This window comes from Chrysoperla carnea, chromosome 5 (assembly GCF_905475395.1).
Source record: "Chrysoperla carnea chromosome 5, inChrCarn1.1, whole genome shotgun sequence".
NCBI classification, from domain to species: Eukaryota; Metazoa; Arthropoda; class Insecta; order Neuroptera; family Chrysopidae; genus Chrysoperla; species Chrysoperla carnea.
In genome coordinates, this window is record NC_058341.1 from 17,462,710 (window position 1) to 17,480,297 (window position 17,588).

The 17,588-nt window shown below is 28.8% G+C and overlaps 1 protein-coding gene across 3 annotated transcripts; it reads right to left on the reverse strand.

The window, feature by feature from the left end:
* Nucleotides 1–934: 934 nt before the first annotated feature.
* LOC123299978 (phosphatidylinositol 3,4,5-trisphosphate 3-phosphatase and dual-specificity protein phosphatase PTEN) lies at nt 935–16,552 on the reverse strand. Of its 3 annotated transcripts, none has more exons than XM_044882420.1 (5): nt 16,480–16,552; nt 15,839–16,070; nt 13,587–14,587; nt 12,085–12,328; nt 935–2,132 (listed from the first exon to the last, which is right to left on the reverse strand). In XM_044882420.1, the coding sequence occupies exons 2-5, from the start codon at nt 15,942–15,944 to the stop codon at nt 2,113–2,115; spliced, it is 1,371 nt and encodes a 456-aa protein (XP_044738355.1). In that variant the 5' UTR covers nt 15,945–16,070; nt 16,480–16,552; the 3' UTR covers nt 935–2,112. The 3 variants fall into 3 exon arrangements, with proteins under 3 accessions (XP_044738355.1, XP_044738356.1, XP_044738354.1); XM_044882421.1 differs by lacking the exon at nt 935–2,132 and adding an exon at nt 9,668–9,952; XM_044882419.1 differs by lacking the exon at nt 935–2,132 and having other exon boundaries at nt 11,953–12,328.
* Between the last annotated feature and the right edge of the window lie 1,036 nt (nt 16,553–17,588).

Sequence of the window (17,588 nt, forward strand, 5' to 3'; positions counted from 1 at the left end):
GTTAAAAATTTGTTATAAGTTGAGTTAGTTTTAAGGTAGTGCCTTTTGTGATTTTCAACATAGACCATTCCTCATTTTTTCTCCATCAAAAATGATTATTAAAAATTTGTTTGTGAGTTAAAGTTAAGGAAGTGCCTTTTGGTAGTGTTCTTTCCCCGACAAGAATTCAACTTCAATAAATGGAGAACCCTGCTACTGCTCACGAGATTTTTGTTACTTATTGCAAAATATAGATTTAATTGAAATATCTAGTGAAAATTTTTTTCTCTATAACTGAAGATTTAACCAATACGCACCCTCTCAAGTTTTATTTCGAAAACGATAAGACAATGGGATAAAATTTTAAATCACAAATATTATCGTCCTTTAATATTCTTAAACAGTTTCAAATGAATCATTGAGTAGTGACCAGAGATGGGCCAATCCTTTTTCGGCATCACAACGGGCCCTATGGTCCAAGTATGTCCCACCTTAGGACTGCCACTCAAACCTAACGTAACGGATTCGACAAATATTGAATGTAAAATAAGATTAACTACATAATGGCTTCAAAATTAAAAAAATATTAATTTATTGTTTAATATCTTCGTAAACCGCGAGTTTTCGAAAAAAATTTAGTATTTTGATGAGGAAAATATTTATAGTTCAATATTTCTATCTAACTCTTACGCTTATCGACATAAGACCAGAGGTTCACATATTAATTTTCGATGTGTTAACAACCTAGATACAGAATGAACATTCGTAATTTTCGCGCATACACATAAACTTGAATAAAGCTACTAAAACAAAAGAATAAAGCAATTATTCAATTGTTTTTTTTATTAACATACACTTTTTTAAATTTGTTTTGAAGAAAAAATTTTAAATAATAAAAAAAAATGTCAACTATTACAAACGGTTAAAAAAATTAATAAATCGGAGAAAATAAAATTATTAACATTAATAAGGTAAGTGAGAAATTGTGAAAAAACTTAATTCCTTGGTTACATACGGTTTTGCATATTAAAACATTCTACAGTAAAAATTATAGTTTTTTTACTTTTTAGCTTTGATTTTTTTTATAAATAATATGTACAAAAAAAATTATACAAGTGCTTTTGTTGTAGGTAAATTAAAAAAAAAATTGGCACATATTCACAAATGAAAGCTAGAGCATATCGAGAACGATTTATCGCAGCGTATAACGATACCTAACGGGAGAGGATTAAGATTTATTTCGAAAATATTGATTTGTTTGTGGACTTCTAAATTTTTCTTGCTTCCAAACAAATGAAAAAGACGAGTTCTTCAATTAATCAACCTTGACGGCCTTGCAATCATTATTCGCTGCGACAATTCTGTGCATATCTATCTCTAACTTTAAATGACACAAAGTTACTTACATTATTAATCGTAAATCGTCGTTGTTTTACGATTTTCATAATTATTGGTACATACATATGTCCATTATTATGCTACTTCACCCCTATAAGACCCTGTACATATTTCACGTAAATTTACTCACATAAACACATTGCAGAAAAATTAGTACGAAAAACTAATAGCAAGCTTATTATTTAAGGTACTTATTGGGTTGTTTGAAAAAAATATTCTACAAAATTTGGAAATCGTAGATACTTCTCCAAACAACATTACATAATTCGAAATATTGGTTTACAGGGTTGCGATAAACGCCAAAAATTTTTAAGGTTTAATAGCAACTCCTGTTTTTAAGTCATCCACTCACCTACGTCATCTTTTTATAAAAAGAAATTTTTCACTTATTTTCAACTTGAGGCTGCGTCGTTTTACACTTTCTTCCAAAAGTAAATGTTTTCTGATCACTTCAATGTTTTGTGTGCTTATCCTAGACATAAACCTATTATTTAATACATCCTACTATTAGGATTTCCTAATTTGAACATAAAAGATACGAAAAAATACCGTAAATATGTACCAATATTTAGTAAATAAATACACTTCTTTTTAAAAAGTAGTAGTAGTAGTAGTAGTTAGAGCATGCGCAACACTCATTTGTTTTATTTTTGTGTGTTTTGTATTTAATTATTCCTAATTTTTTTTTAGCATACAGTTGTCAACCATCAGAGGAGGCGGGAACAGAGTTGCAGGTCACAGATAAGTTGATTCACCTGGAAATAAGCATTAATACCACTGTTTCAGAACATCATCATCAAGACCGATAAATTCAATCATACCAACTACAAAAAAACTAATTTTTAGTAAATAAAAGTAAGAATAGTTTGAAATTATTTACTAGAAATTAGTTTTTATCTAATTTTTCAAGTCTACCCTTAAAGTAAAAAAAAAAACATACACTACGATCTATGCAATAATTTACAATTTGAAACGAATCCCTACACCAAAACCACCAACCGAAATTAATTTAAAAATTGAAGTCATATAAGGATTTAAAATTGGTAATCTTTACTCCCAAAAGTAAAAAATACTTATCCTCACATTATAAAACAACCCCCATGACTGTAAAATAGTCTTACAATAATTTATAACTTAAAATATCGACGCTTGGTTTCTTTGGAGTGAAATCTAACGTTAATAACAAGGTGGCGCAAAATGAATGTCATGATTTGAATCCTTTTTAACTTTTTTATTTAAAATGTTGACCCTATGAATATTTTGCAGTTATAACACCACATAATTTCTTTACGAAGAAGATTTTAGTAGAAAATTTGCAACTAGATATAGCTAAAGTAAAATTCGTACATTTAAATATAACAAGAACCATTGAAAACACGTTGGTTAATTATTCAATTGTTTTTTGTATTAGCCTCCCACTCTTCTTTATTAAATCGAAACTTAATTAAAATTTAAATTACAAGGACTTCAAACCGTAACTTTCATTTAAAGTATCTTCCGTGACGTAATAGTTATTTACGATACAAGAGGGATATCAGCATTATCACACGTATACCGTACATAACTTTATCTACTCTTAAAAAGTGGGGATAAGTAGTTTTTAGGGAGTAGATAAAAGCATCATTTTAGGGTAGTTTTGAAAGATTTTTACAAAATTAGGAAAGATATAAAACTACTAAAATATCTTCTTTATATGCCAAGAAGCTTTCTTATACCAATTCATTCGCTGGACAACACACTTCAGTGTCGATTTTTTAAGTTATAGAGATGCTTCATAGAAAATATGAGATTTTTCGTAAAAATTAAAAAAAAAAGTGGATTGAAAGAATTTGAATTGTTTAGCATAAATTTAGCACGTAAGAATCAGCTAATAAAATACACATTTGCTACAAATTAGTTTTTATATCGCATTTCTTATTGGTTGATTGTCAAGTGCATTTTACCGCTTTAACTACATAAATCGTAGTGTTAAATAAATAATAAAAATAAAAGAAAATAGAAAATTGTTAATTTAGAGATAATAATTAATTAGTAATTTTTCACTAACATTCATTTAATTGAATTACCCCTATTTACAAAATATGTATATTTTATATATTTATTATTTGTAACTTCCGTCATATCACTACTTTTTAAAACGTTTTTCTGTGTTTAATTGAAATGTTTTAAACAATGAAAAAATAATTTACAATAATTTAAAAAAAAACATGTTTTGATATGAGATTTACAAAAAACAAATTGCTATTAAAAGTAAATGCATAAAAAGTAACTTTTTACTTTAATTCTATTTCAAAACATCTCATTTCAATGTCACAAAACTTTAAAATTAAAAAAATCTAAATAGGCAGACGAAACGTCGTAAACCAATTAAGGATCTTATGAAAAAACCTTGAGATCATTGAGTTCGAATATAAACAGTAAAATCTACCACCAAATTCAACTGCTTCGGGAGCGTACAACTGGCAAAATATACGCTTGAAAAGAAAAGTTACTGCGAATCTTTAATTCTATTTAAAATTTCTGTGTCCTACACCCTACATAGTATGCGTGAAAATAACGTTTTATTTACCGGGAGTTTTTTTTTTTTTTAGAATAGAAGTTTCCTAGTCACTCTCAGGCGAATATTTAGTCAAATATAAGCTCTTGATGATATGTATTATAAAATTATAACCATTTTTTAGCTTCTCATTAAATTTTTTGATTATTTTATTTAAGTAAGAGTGTATCAAAATGTTAAAGCAAAATAATAACACAGATTTAAGTATTTTAAAAGTTTTGAATATTAAGGTGGCTTCAACTTTTGAAAATTTTTATCTCACTCAATATGTATTTAACATAATAAAATAACATTTTTCGGCATAAACTTAAATTTGAAAGCAACTTTTTATGCATTTGACTGTTATTAACTGAAGTAAAAGTTTAAAAATACAAAAAAAAAAATTTACAATAAAAAATAAGTTTTGATATGAGATTTACAAAAAAGAAACTATTATTAATAATCAATAATTTAATGAATAACATGAAGTCAATCAATCAGAAGTACAACACACTTATTTTTATATCGAAACAAAATTTAGAAATATTTCTAATTAGAAACAAAAACAAAATGGCGACGACACGATTTAAGATGCGTTAATTAATTAATAGTACAAATACTTAAAATGTTTGAAACTACAATATTTATAAATACATTTTTTTAATAAAAATACAAAATAATAATAAAAAAAGATTTTTTTTTGTACAATAAGTCGGTTACACAATTCAAAAAGAAATCGAAAGAAACGGTTCTCATTTATGTCAATAGCATATTTACGTTGAAGAATACAGTTTGGGATATTTACGAATTATCCTAATTCAACGATTATTTTGGGTAAGACATTTGAATTATCACCAAGTTATGTTTCTGTAATAACAATTTTTGGCCATTATAAACTGTAATTATATATCGATACTTTTAGCCAAAAGTTAAGGCCAGTCATGAGCGTACAATCCAGAACGATAGTTGTGCGGTGATGGTTCGCATACTACCGATCTGTCGATGATTGTTACTGGGTCTCTTAGCCACCGAAGAATGCTTTGTGTGCATCACCATGGCTCAGAGGCCATGGAAATACATTGTAATTATGCGACAAGCTTAAAAGATGATGAATATTTATTAGAAACGATATTCGAATAAGATCACTCAGTAAACAATTCCAAAATCATTATGTCCTAATTTTAAGCTTATCACGAAATAAAAAAATTATCAGGTTGCGTGAAACAGAAGTTTAATTTTCGTAAAGAAACAATTTTTCGATATAACCTTGACACAGCAGTCTTTCAAATTTCCAACAGTTCTGAAATGGCTGTTAAATATGAAGTCTGGATCTTGACTTAGAAAGTCTTCGTCCCAAATCCTTATTTAAATTGTGCAACGAATAGTTAATTATATTATTTATAAATAATATTTGAAAAATTTAAATTGTTTTGTTTTTTATAAATAGTAAGATCCTACTTATTTTATAAAATTTATTTGGCATTTTATTTATAAGAAATTAAAAGAGAGTTTAAGAAAATTCGAATAAATTCCACTCTGTGATTTTTTAATGTGCAAAAATAAGCAAGATAAATATCAAATTTTGCTCTAAACACTAATTAGAAGCAAAATTTGATTATAGCAAAAATTATCGGTTAAAATATTCGTTGATTCTTTTTAATTTAGTCCAATTAATAAAAATATAGAGATCAAAACCATAAATTTGTTCAGTTCTTTTTACATTTAGTGAATCCTAATAGAAATTACTTTCGTTAAATGCATCTACGCAATACAAACGTTGGTATATTTAGAATTTAATATGATCAGAATGGCCACAATAATAAATTTTGAAAATTCCCGATCTTCCTGTACAACTTATCATACTTTTTAACTGATTTTTTTTTTACAAATTCCTAAATTAAAGATTTAAAAGCCACGTTGAAGTTCGACGTCATTATAAGGTAGTATTTTTGACCAAATAACCCTTTGCAAAAAATCATAAACAATTTTTAATTTCGAAACTTGATAAAACTCAATATAAAGGATAATTTTGCTCCAAAAATACAATAGTTGAATCCATTTAACGATCGCAATCGAAGAATTGCCGTTATCGGTTTATAGCCACTCTATTGATCTCAAACAGATAATGCAATTGTTATTGGTTTGAATCTCTGCTATTTACTGATCTGATATTATTGGAAATGAACACCTAATTCAACATAAAACTTGCATGAATTTAGTTACCAAGTTAAGGAACATTTTACACATTGAGAATTCAATTTATTTACATAATATCTACATTTTAAAAACTCATTGTATAAAAATATTTCTTTTTATAAAACACATAAATCATAAAATTTCGGAATATTAACGATCTAAGTATGAAATTAACTTTTCGATAGATGTTCATTACCAAAAAAAAAAATTAAGTATCAAAAGGACGGGCAATGATTCTTTTAAAAATTCTTATTCTAGTGATTAAATGAACTAAATTATTTGTAAAGCATTTACGTACAATATCCAATCTAAAAAACTTTTATAAATATAGACCCTTAATACATTTTCCTTTTGAATGTCCATAAAATTTGGTCAGATTACTTTACGAATTACCCGTTTGTATATTAGCTCAATATAATTTGAGCCTCACGAAATAAACAGTAAATAAGATTTCAAAAAATCATCCATTATCTAATTTTGGTAAAATTATTAACGATTATATAAATTTAGGATCTAAAGCCCATGGAAAAACCCGTAGAATGAATGCTACTGGAAGGCGTTATCTCCTTCAAGCTCTGTACAACACGTAAATAGAATCCAAGTTCTATCAGAGTGTGTGGTATAAAGAAACGTTCCACTACTATGTAATACCAACACAATATAAATAAATTACGTATTACCAACACAATTTAAGTAAACAATGCCCTGTTTTCTTGTACGTAAAATATGACGAAAACTAATAATCTTGTTAATAAACTCTGCGTACAGTTTGATTTTTTTTTTTATTAGCATTAATAAAATTTTGTAGTTTTTTTCTTAAAACTTGCAAATATTAAAAAAAAATTATTTTACAAATTTTTATAATTTATAAATTAATGTCATACTGGAACCATTTCTTGTGATTGATTTTCAGCTGATGCTAGTTCACCTTCGGATAAAAGACGATATCTTCCCACTGGTGGTGATTCCGCTATTCCATTTTACAAATCCATTAATTGTAGCAAAAATTGAAGCAGGAAAAGAAAGTATTGTTTAGAAATTAATAAATAAGTACCTAATTGCTATGTTATCACAACACCAGTGCATCTTGAACAATCGTGTAAATAATTTCAAATTTTAGTTTCAAATAATGAACTTTAAAATATATATATATATATATTTTTTTGAAACTATAATTTAAAATTTGAAAAAAAACTTTGTGAAGTTATTTGAAAATCTACAAACTAAATAATTTTGAATTAATGCAGAAGTACACATAAATTTTAAGTCGCAAAAACATAAGATCAGCCGCAAATACATAACCAAACAAGAAATTCGAAAAAAAAATTAAAAGCATTCACATTTTTAAATCATTTAGAGGAGTTTTTTTCTAAATAACTATCTAAATCCAACTTTTTTGGGGCCAATAAATAAGAATGAAGACATAATAACGGCACATTCCCTCAGAAAACTATTCCCGTGATATTTTTTCCTTATGTTGTCAGCGAAATTATCATGAATGAAAGCAGCGTATGATGATTGATGCCAGATAAGACCTTCGCAAAGTTTTTTATAGGGATGAGTTAGTTTCTCGACTTCTTGGTATCTCGTCAATCATTGAGTATATGGAAAAGTTGTTAAAAACAATACGAAGTAAGAATTAAATTAAAATGATTTTTTCAAAAATATCTCGTTAAGCAAGAATTTCACCTCTATAAAAAAAAACCTCGTGAAGGTATTATCTATTGGTTATCTTATCGAGAATGGCAAAACGCAGCAACGGTTTTCAAAACGAATTCATAGATAAATTGTTCTACAAAGTTGATTTCGGAAATGAAATAGTCATTTCGAATCGACTTCTCTGAATTGAAAAAAGGTAACTCTATTTTTAACTTTTTGATAAAAAACTGAAGCAAATTTTAGAGAAATGTTATTTTCTACATGCAATATGCACGATTTATTATAAATTCAAAGTAAATAATGTCATTCATAACTGTCCAACACTAATTTCTTATTAAAATTAGCACCAATGAGATTCCTCTTAAGAATATTCAGCTTATCAAATTTCATTTACACCAAAAAAACCACCTTTTCATTTTCAAAGTCAAAAAATACACATCACCCTTTCAAATTAGAAACATATGTACATTAATACAAAAATATAAACTTTTTCCAAAATAATTTAATAAAATTATACGGGGTGTTTCAAGAAGAATGGTAAATATTTTCAGTACGTATACAGGGACGCAAAATAAACATAAAAGCTATTATAAACATAGAATCTATTCTCAAATGTAACAAAATTAAAGACAACCCTGTATTTCTGCAATGTTTTTTGAGAATAGGATCTATGTTTATTGGAACTTGTTTATTCTGCGTCCCTGAACGCGTACGGAAAATATTAACTATTCCTCCTGAAACACCATGTATAAGTAGACACACAGAAATAAATTGTTTTAATATTAATAAAATTATTTTATTTTATCTAATTTATAAAGGAAATTGTACAAAAAAAAAACAGGTCACTTAATCAACACAAAATGTTGATAAAAAAAACAAAAACTTGAAAAAAAAGTTAATTCATTTCAAATGCGAGCTTAAAATTTAGAAAAATATAGGCCAATTTTCGAAAAGATCGTTAAATACTGGATTAAATCCATGAATGTTGAATTCATGAAGCTTACTGATAAAGTTTTAAATATCAGACCCAAATTTGTGATTTTTTCGTAAAAGCAAAAGCTAACATGTGCCAAAATAAAATAAAAATTAAGATTGGGCAAAAATATAAGTTTACAATTCCGACAATGGTCAAAGGCTAACATGAACCAAAATTAAAAATATGTTGGACAGGTCTAAAACATAATCATGACAGGTGGGTTCCGTACCTTTGGTTTACGGTAATTAAAAGTAAAAACAAAAAAATTCATTTCATTGGTAGATGAAAGATTTTTTGATACTTCATTGATTTTCCTGATTTCCATAATAACTATTAGTCATTCATACTACCTGATTTTCCTAAGTTGGTTCCACACTGTAGAAAATGGAAGAGACAAAATACTTCATATTTCGCGGGACAGCACCCTTTTTGATTGATACATTCTTGATACTTCGATAGTGGCTTCCTTTTTAAGCCACTCACGAAGTTTTAAGTATGTATTAATCATTTAACAAAAAAGGTGCTCTCTCGCGGACTATCCTGCTTAAAGAAAACGTATAAGGGCTTAAAATTGTTCAACAAAGTAGTCATCAATTATTTCCATAACCACTAACTTTATACAATATCCACTATTTATATTTTAAGACGGAAATAAAGTTTAAAGTTCCCCCTCCCTTTAAATAATTTTTCTTGGAGTATATTAAACTATGCAAAATCAAGTAAATGTCGATCTTTTCGCTAATTGATCTAATTAAAGATTCGTTCTCATTAACTTTCATGTTTTTCTGTTTTTTCGCTTTTCAAAATAAATTTAGAACGTTTTTTTTATATAATTTGCTTTTTTTTTTTTTAATTAAAAAAAAATTAATCCAGGATAAATATTTTCTATCCCATTTTTTACAAAGTTTTCTTAAATAAATTTGTTTTTATAATAATATAATATGTGTGAGACTGGCTTCTGTATCCTCCATCTATAAAAGATGTCTTTTACATGGCTTTAATATTATATTTATTAGATTATGTGTCCACCAATTTCGGGACGTTCTGTATAAAAATAAATTTGTCCTCAACATACACTGAACAGTAGAAATTAAGTGTGTGAAGTTGGAAGTGAAGAGATCTTTCATCAATCAATATGATTTAAATTTTAATAACATCAATTTTTTTTTTTTAATTTTATAATTTTTTTTATCAGATTAAATATTCCACTAAAAATAGAAAAAAAACATCCTATTAGTGTTTTTGTATTACCAATTTTCCTTGTATATTTTTACCCTCAAATGGTTTCGTCGTAATCCAATGTTTATCGACTTCTTAGAAAAATTTTGTAAGTTCGTATCAATAATTTTAAAAACAACATACCCAGGAAATTTTGAAAACATACGCTTCTATCGGAGAATGTGGAATTAAAGAATGATAGCCCTCGTTTTAGCAAAACTCGTAATCATTTTACTAAGAGCGACAACAAAATGCGTCAATTATTTTAGAAAATTCCTAATGTAAATTAGATTTGTGCGATGTTGTAATAATTTGTGCAATATCGGGAATCTTTTAGAGATTTGAGCCACGGTATCGGTTTAGTTTTGATTTAAAAGTACAAATCAATTCCACAATCAATGCAAAAGATGTACAAGGCGTAATTTTAACTCCAGATAACTTTAACCTTTTTAAACTCGTTTCAAACGTTTACCAACTACATTTGAGATAATTTGATCACAGACAAACACACATTTCAATCAAAGTTGGCCAAAAATTTTTAACGCAAATAATAAAAAAAAAAAATAACAAGACTATAACTACTAAAATATTTTTATCACACATTGGCCGTTTCTGAATTTAATATTTTGAATATCACTCACTTTCCATTACTTGCTCAATTCCTGCCTTTTACGAAGTTAGATAAGTAGGCTCCAATCGGAGTAAATTTATGCTATAATTAAATTTTCGATACGAACAAACTTCAAAATATTTCACATTTTAGAAAAAATTGATAAACATAGAATCATTTGAAATTTTCGGGCGTATTGTTTTTAATTTTTTTGAATACCTCCTCTATTTCAAAAAAGGCTGTTGTTGCATCACTTTTAAGTTGACAGTTTAAGACAGAACTAAATTAAAAAAACTATTTATACAAAGCAAATTGTGTGACGTCATACAGCGAATGAATTCATAATAGATGTTTCTCTATTTATATTTCTAGAATCATATTGCATAAATGGGCATTGATCATATTAGTTTAAATTTTCACACAAATCCGTTAGATAAAAAGCGAACCAGAGCAAAATGAATTAATTGCATGTGCAACGAAAGACAGAGATAAACAGTGAACGTCTATTTTGGTAAAAATTGTCAAACGAGCGCGGTAAGTTACTCGGCAGCAAATGTCATTGCTCGGCCTAGTAAATCTTACCAAGAGAGAGAATTTTGAAGGAAACCTGGTTGAAGGAAAGGATGCGTGCTCTCACTTTTTGATGATTTCGATTATAAAGATAAGGCTAATTCAGCGCATCAAAGAAACTATCTATCTAGAAACACAATAAAAGAAAGAATCTTAAAACTGGTCGAAAAATGTTAAGATATCAGTAAAAAATTGATATTAACCCCGCTTCTTTTATATCGTTATAACTGTTTTTGCTCGATATTGCGTAGGAAACGTCTTTAAGGAAGAATTAATCAGGCCAATTGACATGCTTATACATTTATTAATATTTAAGTGATGACTGTCGAAATCAGAGCAAGATGCGAGGGTCAAATCAGAAATTTTAGGATTCTTTCAAAGAACAACTCTAGCTTCATTCGGTAATTTATAGTATTGATATTTTATCGAGACTATTTAGTTCTAGAAATATAATTAGAACAAATCCATAATGATTTTCAAGCTATCATTAACTATATACGCGTCACATCTAATTTACCGTCTAAAATTTCATGCAACAACACGAGATTTATAACACATTTTTCATTTTGTAAAATAAAAAAAGTACTTCGTGTGTGATATTAAATTAAGGATGTCGTCCATCTTAGAATCTTTTTGGGTTAAACATTTATCACATTCGCATTTTACTATTTAATCTACTTCTTTCAAAACCTCGCAACAATAGCCGAAGGTAATAAATGTAAACCATTTTTAAGATGGAATACATCTCAAAAGATAATTAAGAAACACCAAAATAAAAATAAATTATTGATTTTTTTTATACTCTATAAAACAAAATACGATCAACATCAAATAACAAAAGATATTTTCGTTACCATAGAAATAATAATAAGAGAACACATGCATTTTGCTAATTATTTGGTTGACGTGAAGAATGTGAATGTAGTAAAGTAGGAAACTCACCACTTTCCCAGCCATCATCATCGTCGTCGTCATCCTCCTCACCACTACTCGTATTTGTTGAGTCAGCTTCAGAACTCTCAGATGGTGTATCTTGTGGACGTACAACAGTTGTACCAACTGTTGATGATGTGGTTGTTGTTGTACTAGCACATCCTAGTATATTGATTGGTGAACGTGTACTATCTGGTAACCAATCATCAGCACCAAGTACACATTTTTTTGTCTTTTGCATTAATAAACTTATCTGCAAAACGAAAACAGATGCATTTTTAGTTTAAAAAAATTAGTTCTCAGAATTATGTCGTAATTTTCTTAAATTGTCATTAAGATTTAGTCATCTTCGTAGGGTGTAACATAAGTGCGTCATGGGTAATGATCGTATATCTAAATTGTATTAAGTGACAAATCTATAATTATATTTATAATTGATTGGTTCTGCTAATAAAACACCCACTTAATGGGATCATTAGGGTTATCACAAGAATCAATTTTCAAAATTCCTCAATAAAATTTAAAAATAATTAAGTCTTGGTTTTTAGATTATATAGAAGTAATTAGAACCTTACATATCACGAAAATTCAATTCGCTTGGCTATGAGATAAATATTTTTTAAGAAATTTTCCGTAATCGATTCGGAAAATCGCTCTTTGTATGGAATTTTGGACGATATTTCAGAAACTATGAGTCCAATTAACAAATGAACCCAATTTCCTAATGTCTCAAAATTACCCCTAATGTACTGTGTTTTATTGAAATTGGGGACAACAAATTTTTCTCGATATCGGATCCTAATTACTCTAGAAAATTTAAAAACCGAGACCAAATTTTGTTGTATTTTTTTAAGTTTTGCATTTTGCCAAAACCTTAAGAAAGCCCTATATTTTGAAGAGCTTATGTTGCCTCCAAATTGTTAAAATTAGTTTTATGTTAATTTGAACCTTTGAGAAAGATGGTAGGACTCTTAACAGGACATTTTCGATTGAGCTATTCCCTTCATGACATGATGATAACACTTGTAGGGGCGCATGGAGGACGATGAAACCTTCATACATGTTATTTGTACCTCAGAAATCTTCTGGATATCAGGTTTAGAATGTTTGCGTCCGAAACCTTGGATCTATCAACCCTGGGGAAAATACCGACTATTGCATCATCTGCTTAAAATAGCCTCTCTTACCCGGAGTCGTCTCGCATTCGGGTGATAAGTTGTTCTCAAGGAGGGTCCAGAAAATCCCTTGGTTAAGGTGCTAGGGACCCATTTTCCCCGAAAAGTTTTTTATTATTAACCCTCTTATGTTTTATTATTAATCTGAACCTTCGGAAAAGGATGCAACTTATTAAATACAACTGAATTTACGATTCCTAAGCTAGATTATACAGTGGAGAATACAAATATCGTAAGAATTGAGGGCCTATTATCTTGAAATTTCCATTTTGTAAAATTTCAGGGAAAAAAAACAGTCAAAGTATACATACCTTGAAATCAGCAAAGTATACATACCTTGAAATCAGGTGAAAATAATTTATTTTGTTTATCCTTATGGGCATCATCTAATTCCCATTTGTTTAAAGTCAACGATAAAGTACGATTTTCACCTCCACTACTCACACCACAATCATTATTCATCACATTCTGATGTCCAGAATTAGGTGGTCCTTGATTATTACTCGATCGAACTTTTCCATTATCCACATGCGCACCACGATCCACCGTTGATAACACAGTTGATAAATTATGCTCTTGTACAAAAAATGTATTAAACCAAAAATGAAATAATTTCTCTTTACGCATCATCTTCGGTTTATTCACAAACTCTAACTTCACATCGCCCGTTACTGGAAGCGATGATAGCGGTATTGTTATACTTGTCGTCCCTTTTTTTATTTCATATATACTACTTGTATATACACGATTATTCGATTCCGATACAAAAAATTGTAAGCTCCCCTGTCCGCCCCCGTTGAAAGCTGGTAACGGTTCAATATGTATTTCACGTATGTACAGTGTAACTGGTGTATATTTTAAACTTTCGTTAACTAAACGCGCATAATAATTTACATATCGTCGTTGACTTGGTATCGTTACACCTTTACGATCCAATGTACGCATTGTACCATAATGATTAAGTGCTTCATTTGCTGTTGGAAATTGTTTACTATGTAACATGTAACAGCATACCATGGTCCCAGTACGTCCCTTGCCTGCCTTACAATGTACAGCAGCGACGTTACGTTGATCGGACATCAACCAATTGTGTACGTCCGCACAGAAAGGTTGGATTAATTCAATTTTGGGTGGATTATGATCGTCGAAAGCGTATGTGGCAACACGTTGTTGAAATTTGGCGCAGTCGTATGAACGCTCTGAACATAGGTTGTAAATTTTATAATGATCTTTATGTTTTGATTCTAAAAATTTTACTACATCATCTATGTGATTTCTATATACACCTTCTAATTTTTCCGCTGGATAACCCATTGCTATTAAATTTTTTTGTATATCTAATTATTTTGTTAAGGAATAATATTTATTATCAAATTAAATAAAAATCCTCTGATGAAATAGTTCTAGGTTTATAGAAAAATTTACTTGCTGCTAACTTTTCCCTAAATTCCCATAGCTGAAATTATCTCATTGATAAATATTCGTTGAGGGCGATATTGAAATAAATGAAACAAAAATGTGAAATAATCATTTGAAAAAGTCGCCACTTCACTTAAACTATATCTAGTTATTATGTTCGCGAATGCCAATATCTTGGAAGTTTTAGAACGTTTCTCTGAAACACTATAACCTAACCTTCCGTCTTGTTTTGGTCAACTGTATCATGTCAGAGACTGTACTGATGTATTTGAATCGTTTAAAATGAGTGATGGTAGACAACGACTAAGCGGGTATCAGTACTCTAAAAAAGAGAGAAAGAAGAGAAATTGAAAAAAAGATGTTGATTCATCGAGAAAAATCAACGACTTTTTCAAATCGTCAACAAAAGAGGTTGAATTATCGGATGAATTCATCGTCCCCGTTCAAGAAGAAACAGATTGAGAGTAACGGTTTTTTTTTTCTTATTCAATTTTCAAATAAAAACATTCAAACTTTGTGTAAAACAGTCGCAACTCTCGATCCAAAAGGGAAATCAACCAATCCTGTTTCACTAGGCAAATGGTTGCGCGAACAGAACTTGCACCAGGTGTAATCGATTATCGATATTGCTGTTAGAATGTTTACTTGCACTGCAGTAGCAAATTGTACTGCGGAACGTTCATTTTCATGCTTGAAACGTATCAAAACTTATTTGCGTTCCACGATGAAAGAGAACAGACTAAATTCTTTGGCTATAATGTGTATTGAAGTTGAAACTTTGCTACAAGTTAAAATAATTGAAATATGAATTGTTTTTTTGTTTTTTAAACCTTACTTATGATTAAAAAGTTATTTCATTTATTATATTAAATATTTTTCAATTTCCAAATAAATAAAACATATTTTTGTTTATAAAAAAAAGTTGGCACTTTGATGCCTGCCTATGGGCGGCAAATTCGTAAATCCGCCCCCGCTTCATTCAGTAGAAATCTTTTGTCAGACTAGTAGAACAGAGTATATATACATTTAAATATTTCTTTTGTCGTTTAAAAGGCTTACAAAGCCTTTTAAAGCCATATCCCTAATTAGTTTGTATAAATATTACCCAAAAGTTCCTACCTTAGAAAAAAATTTTCTGTCTAACAATTATTGTTTAAAAAAAAGGATACATGTTAAATCCAAATTAAAACCATCTGCTTGATATCTTCGACGTCGTTTACTCACAAGCCCTTTTATCGTGTTGGTCATTTTCATATTTGATATTGTGTTGGCCATAACTATGCGAGGATCGGGGGGGCAATACACACTGCCCCAAACCCGAGCCTCAGCGAAGACCACGTCCACTAACACATTTAAAATCGAATATAATACCTTTTAATCACAATTTCAATTCACAATTTCCTATGTATGCCCCAAAAAAAAAATTAACCACAATTTAATTAAAATCTTATTTAATCACAATTAAATTCTACTAAAAAATATATAAAATAGTACATTTTTCGAACTGATATCCGGTAATTTTTGATTAATTTTCGAAATCGAAACAGCAAATTTATTAATAAATTATGAATACTGTCAATAAATATTTATGAAATGTATGGTGATAAATTTTTTTTTTCTCGAATACATTTTCTTTTTTTGTCATTATGTTTTTTTTCGAAATTTATTTTCCAAAAAAAATGTCATATTGTCCTAGATAATACACGCTTTTTTATTTGAACCGACTGTACTATTTGATATATTATTAATACACGATCCATCCAATCATATAAGTATTATAAATTTCAATTTTTTTTTTAAGGCTACTTACTTTTTATTGAACTAGAATTAATTTTTAAAAAAATGTATTTTATTAAATTGAGTTTTGATTTATCTTTATTTAATAAAATTTCATCTGTAATTATATAAATTCACAAACATTTTTTTACTACTTGTTCACAACGAGAAATTTTTACTTCTCTTTTTTTTTTTATTTGATTGAAATGATTAGCATACAACCTGCTATTATAAACTGCTTTGTCCTCGTGAGAATATTACATATTTTATCCGATAGGTGTGCTAGTATAGCGTTTTTAATTTATTAACGCGCTAAACATGCATTTTAAAATACAATTATTTGTATTATTATTTTTAATTTAATCCAAATTAATTATGTATATTATCTATTTAATTTAACTAGTGTTTAAAGGTACTTAACTAAAGTATAATTACTAACTGGATTGAAAATCTTGTCATAGGTAGCACAGGACTGCCGTACGTCCTTAAATGAGCTGGCGGAACGAATGAATGTAGACCTGGTATGGGTACCGGGACACAGTGACATTCCAGGAAATTGTGAAGCCGGCTAGCTTGCCAGAAATGGCACAATGCTGCCGGACACAAGCATCAATAAATACCTGGGAGTTTCATTTGCGAACTGCAAGTTACTCCTGAAAGAGGATATTCTGAAAAAGGCCAATCTTAGATGAAGGGAAGAACGTACTTATGGTACTACAAGACAGATATGGTCTGAGTACAATCGCAGAAGTTCCAAAGTTGTTGCGGCTATCACAGGACACTGGCTGGGCTATTTTATTTTTTGTTCCAAATGTTAGGATAATCCAATGTTGCCAAAATAGATTGTTTTTATTTAGGAATACTTCTATTATTTCTATAATATTTCATTAATCTAAGAGCTCGCGCATAGACTGCAAGTCTACAACATTGTTAATTCGTAACATAATTTTGCGGTTTTTTTAATTTAGGTCTCAGGAATTTCCCTATTTTAAGGAAATTATTTTAATTCTTGATTCATCGTTTTATCATTAATCTTCAATTATTCATTAAGAAAACTTTTACATTTATAGCTAAAACCACAAAAAACTGACAGAATTATTTCACAATTAGGAAATAAGTTGATCGCGTCAGAGCTTATACTTC

Bases quoted from the DNA above. Each gene is read 5' to 3' on its own strand.
- LOC123299978 (XM_044882419.1), bottom strand. From the start codon at position 15,944: ATGGCCAACACAATATCAAATATGAAAATGACCAACACGATAAAAGGG. The intron at 14,588-15,838 runs GTATCCTTTTTT...CAAAATAATTAG, and splicing joins TTTTAATTTGGATTTAACAT to ATATACAAAAAAATTTAATA. The intron at 12,329-13,586 runs GTATGTATACTT...TTCGTTTTGCAG, and splicing joins TATTTTCACCTGATTTCAAG to ATAAGTTTATTAATGCAAAA.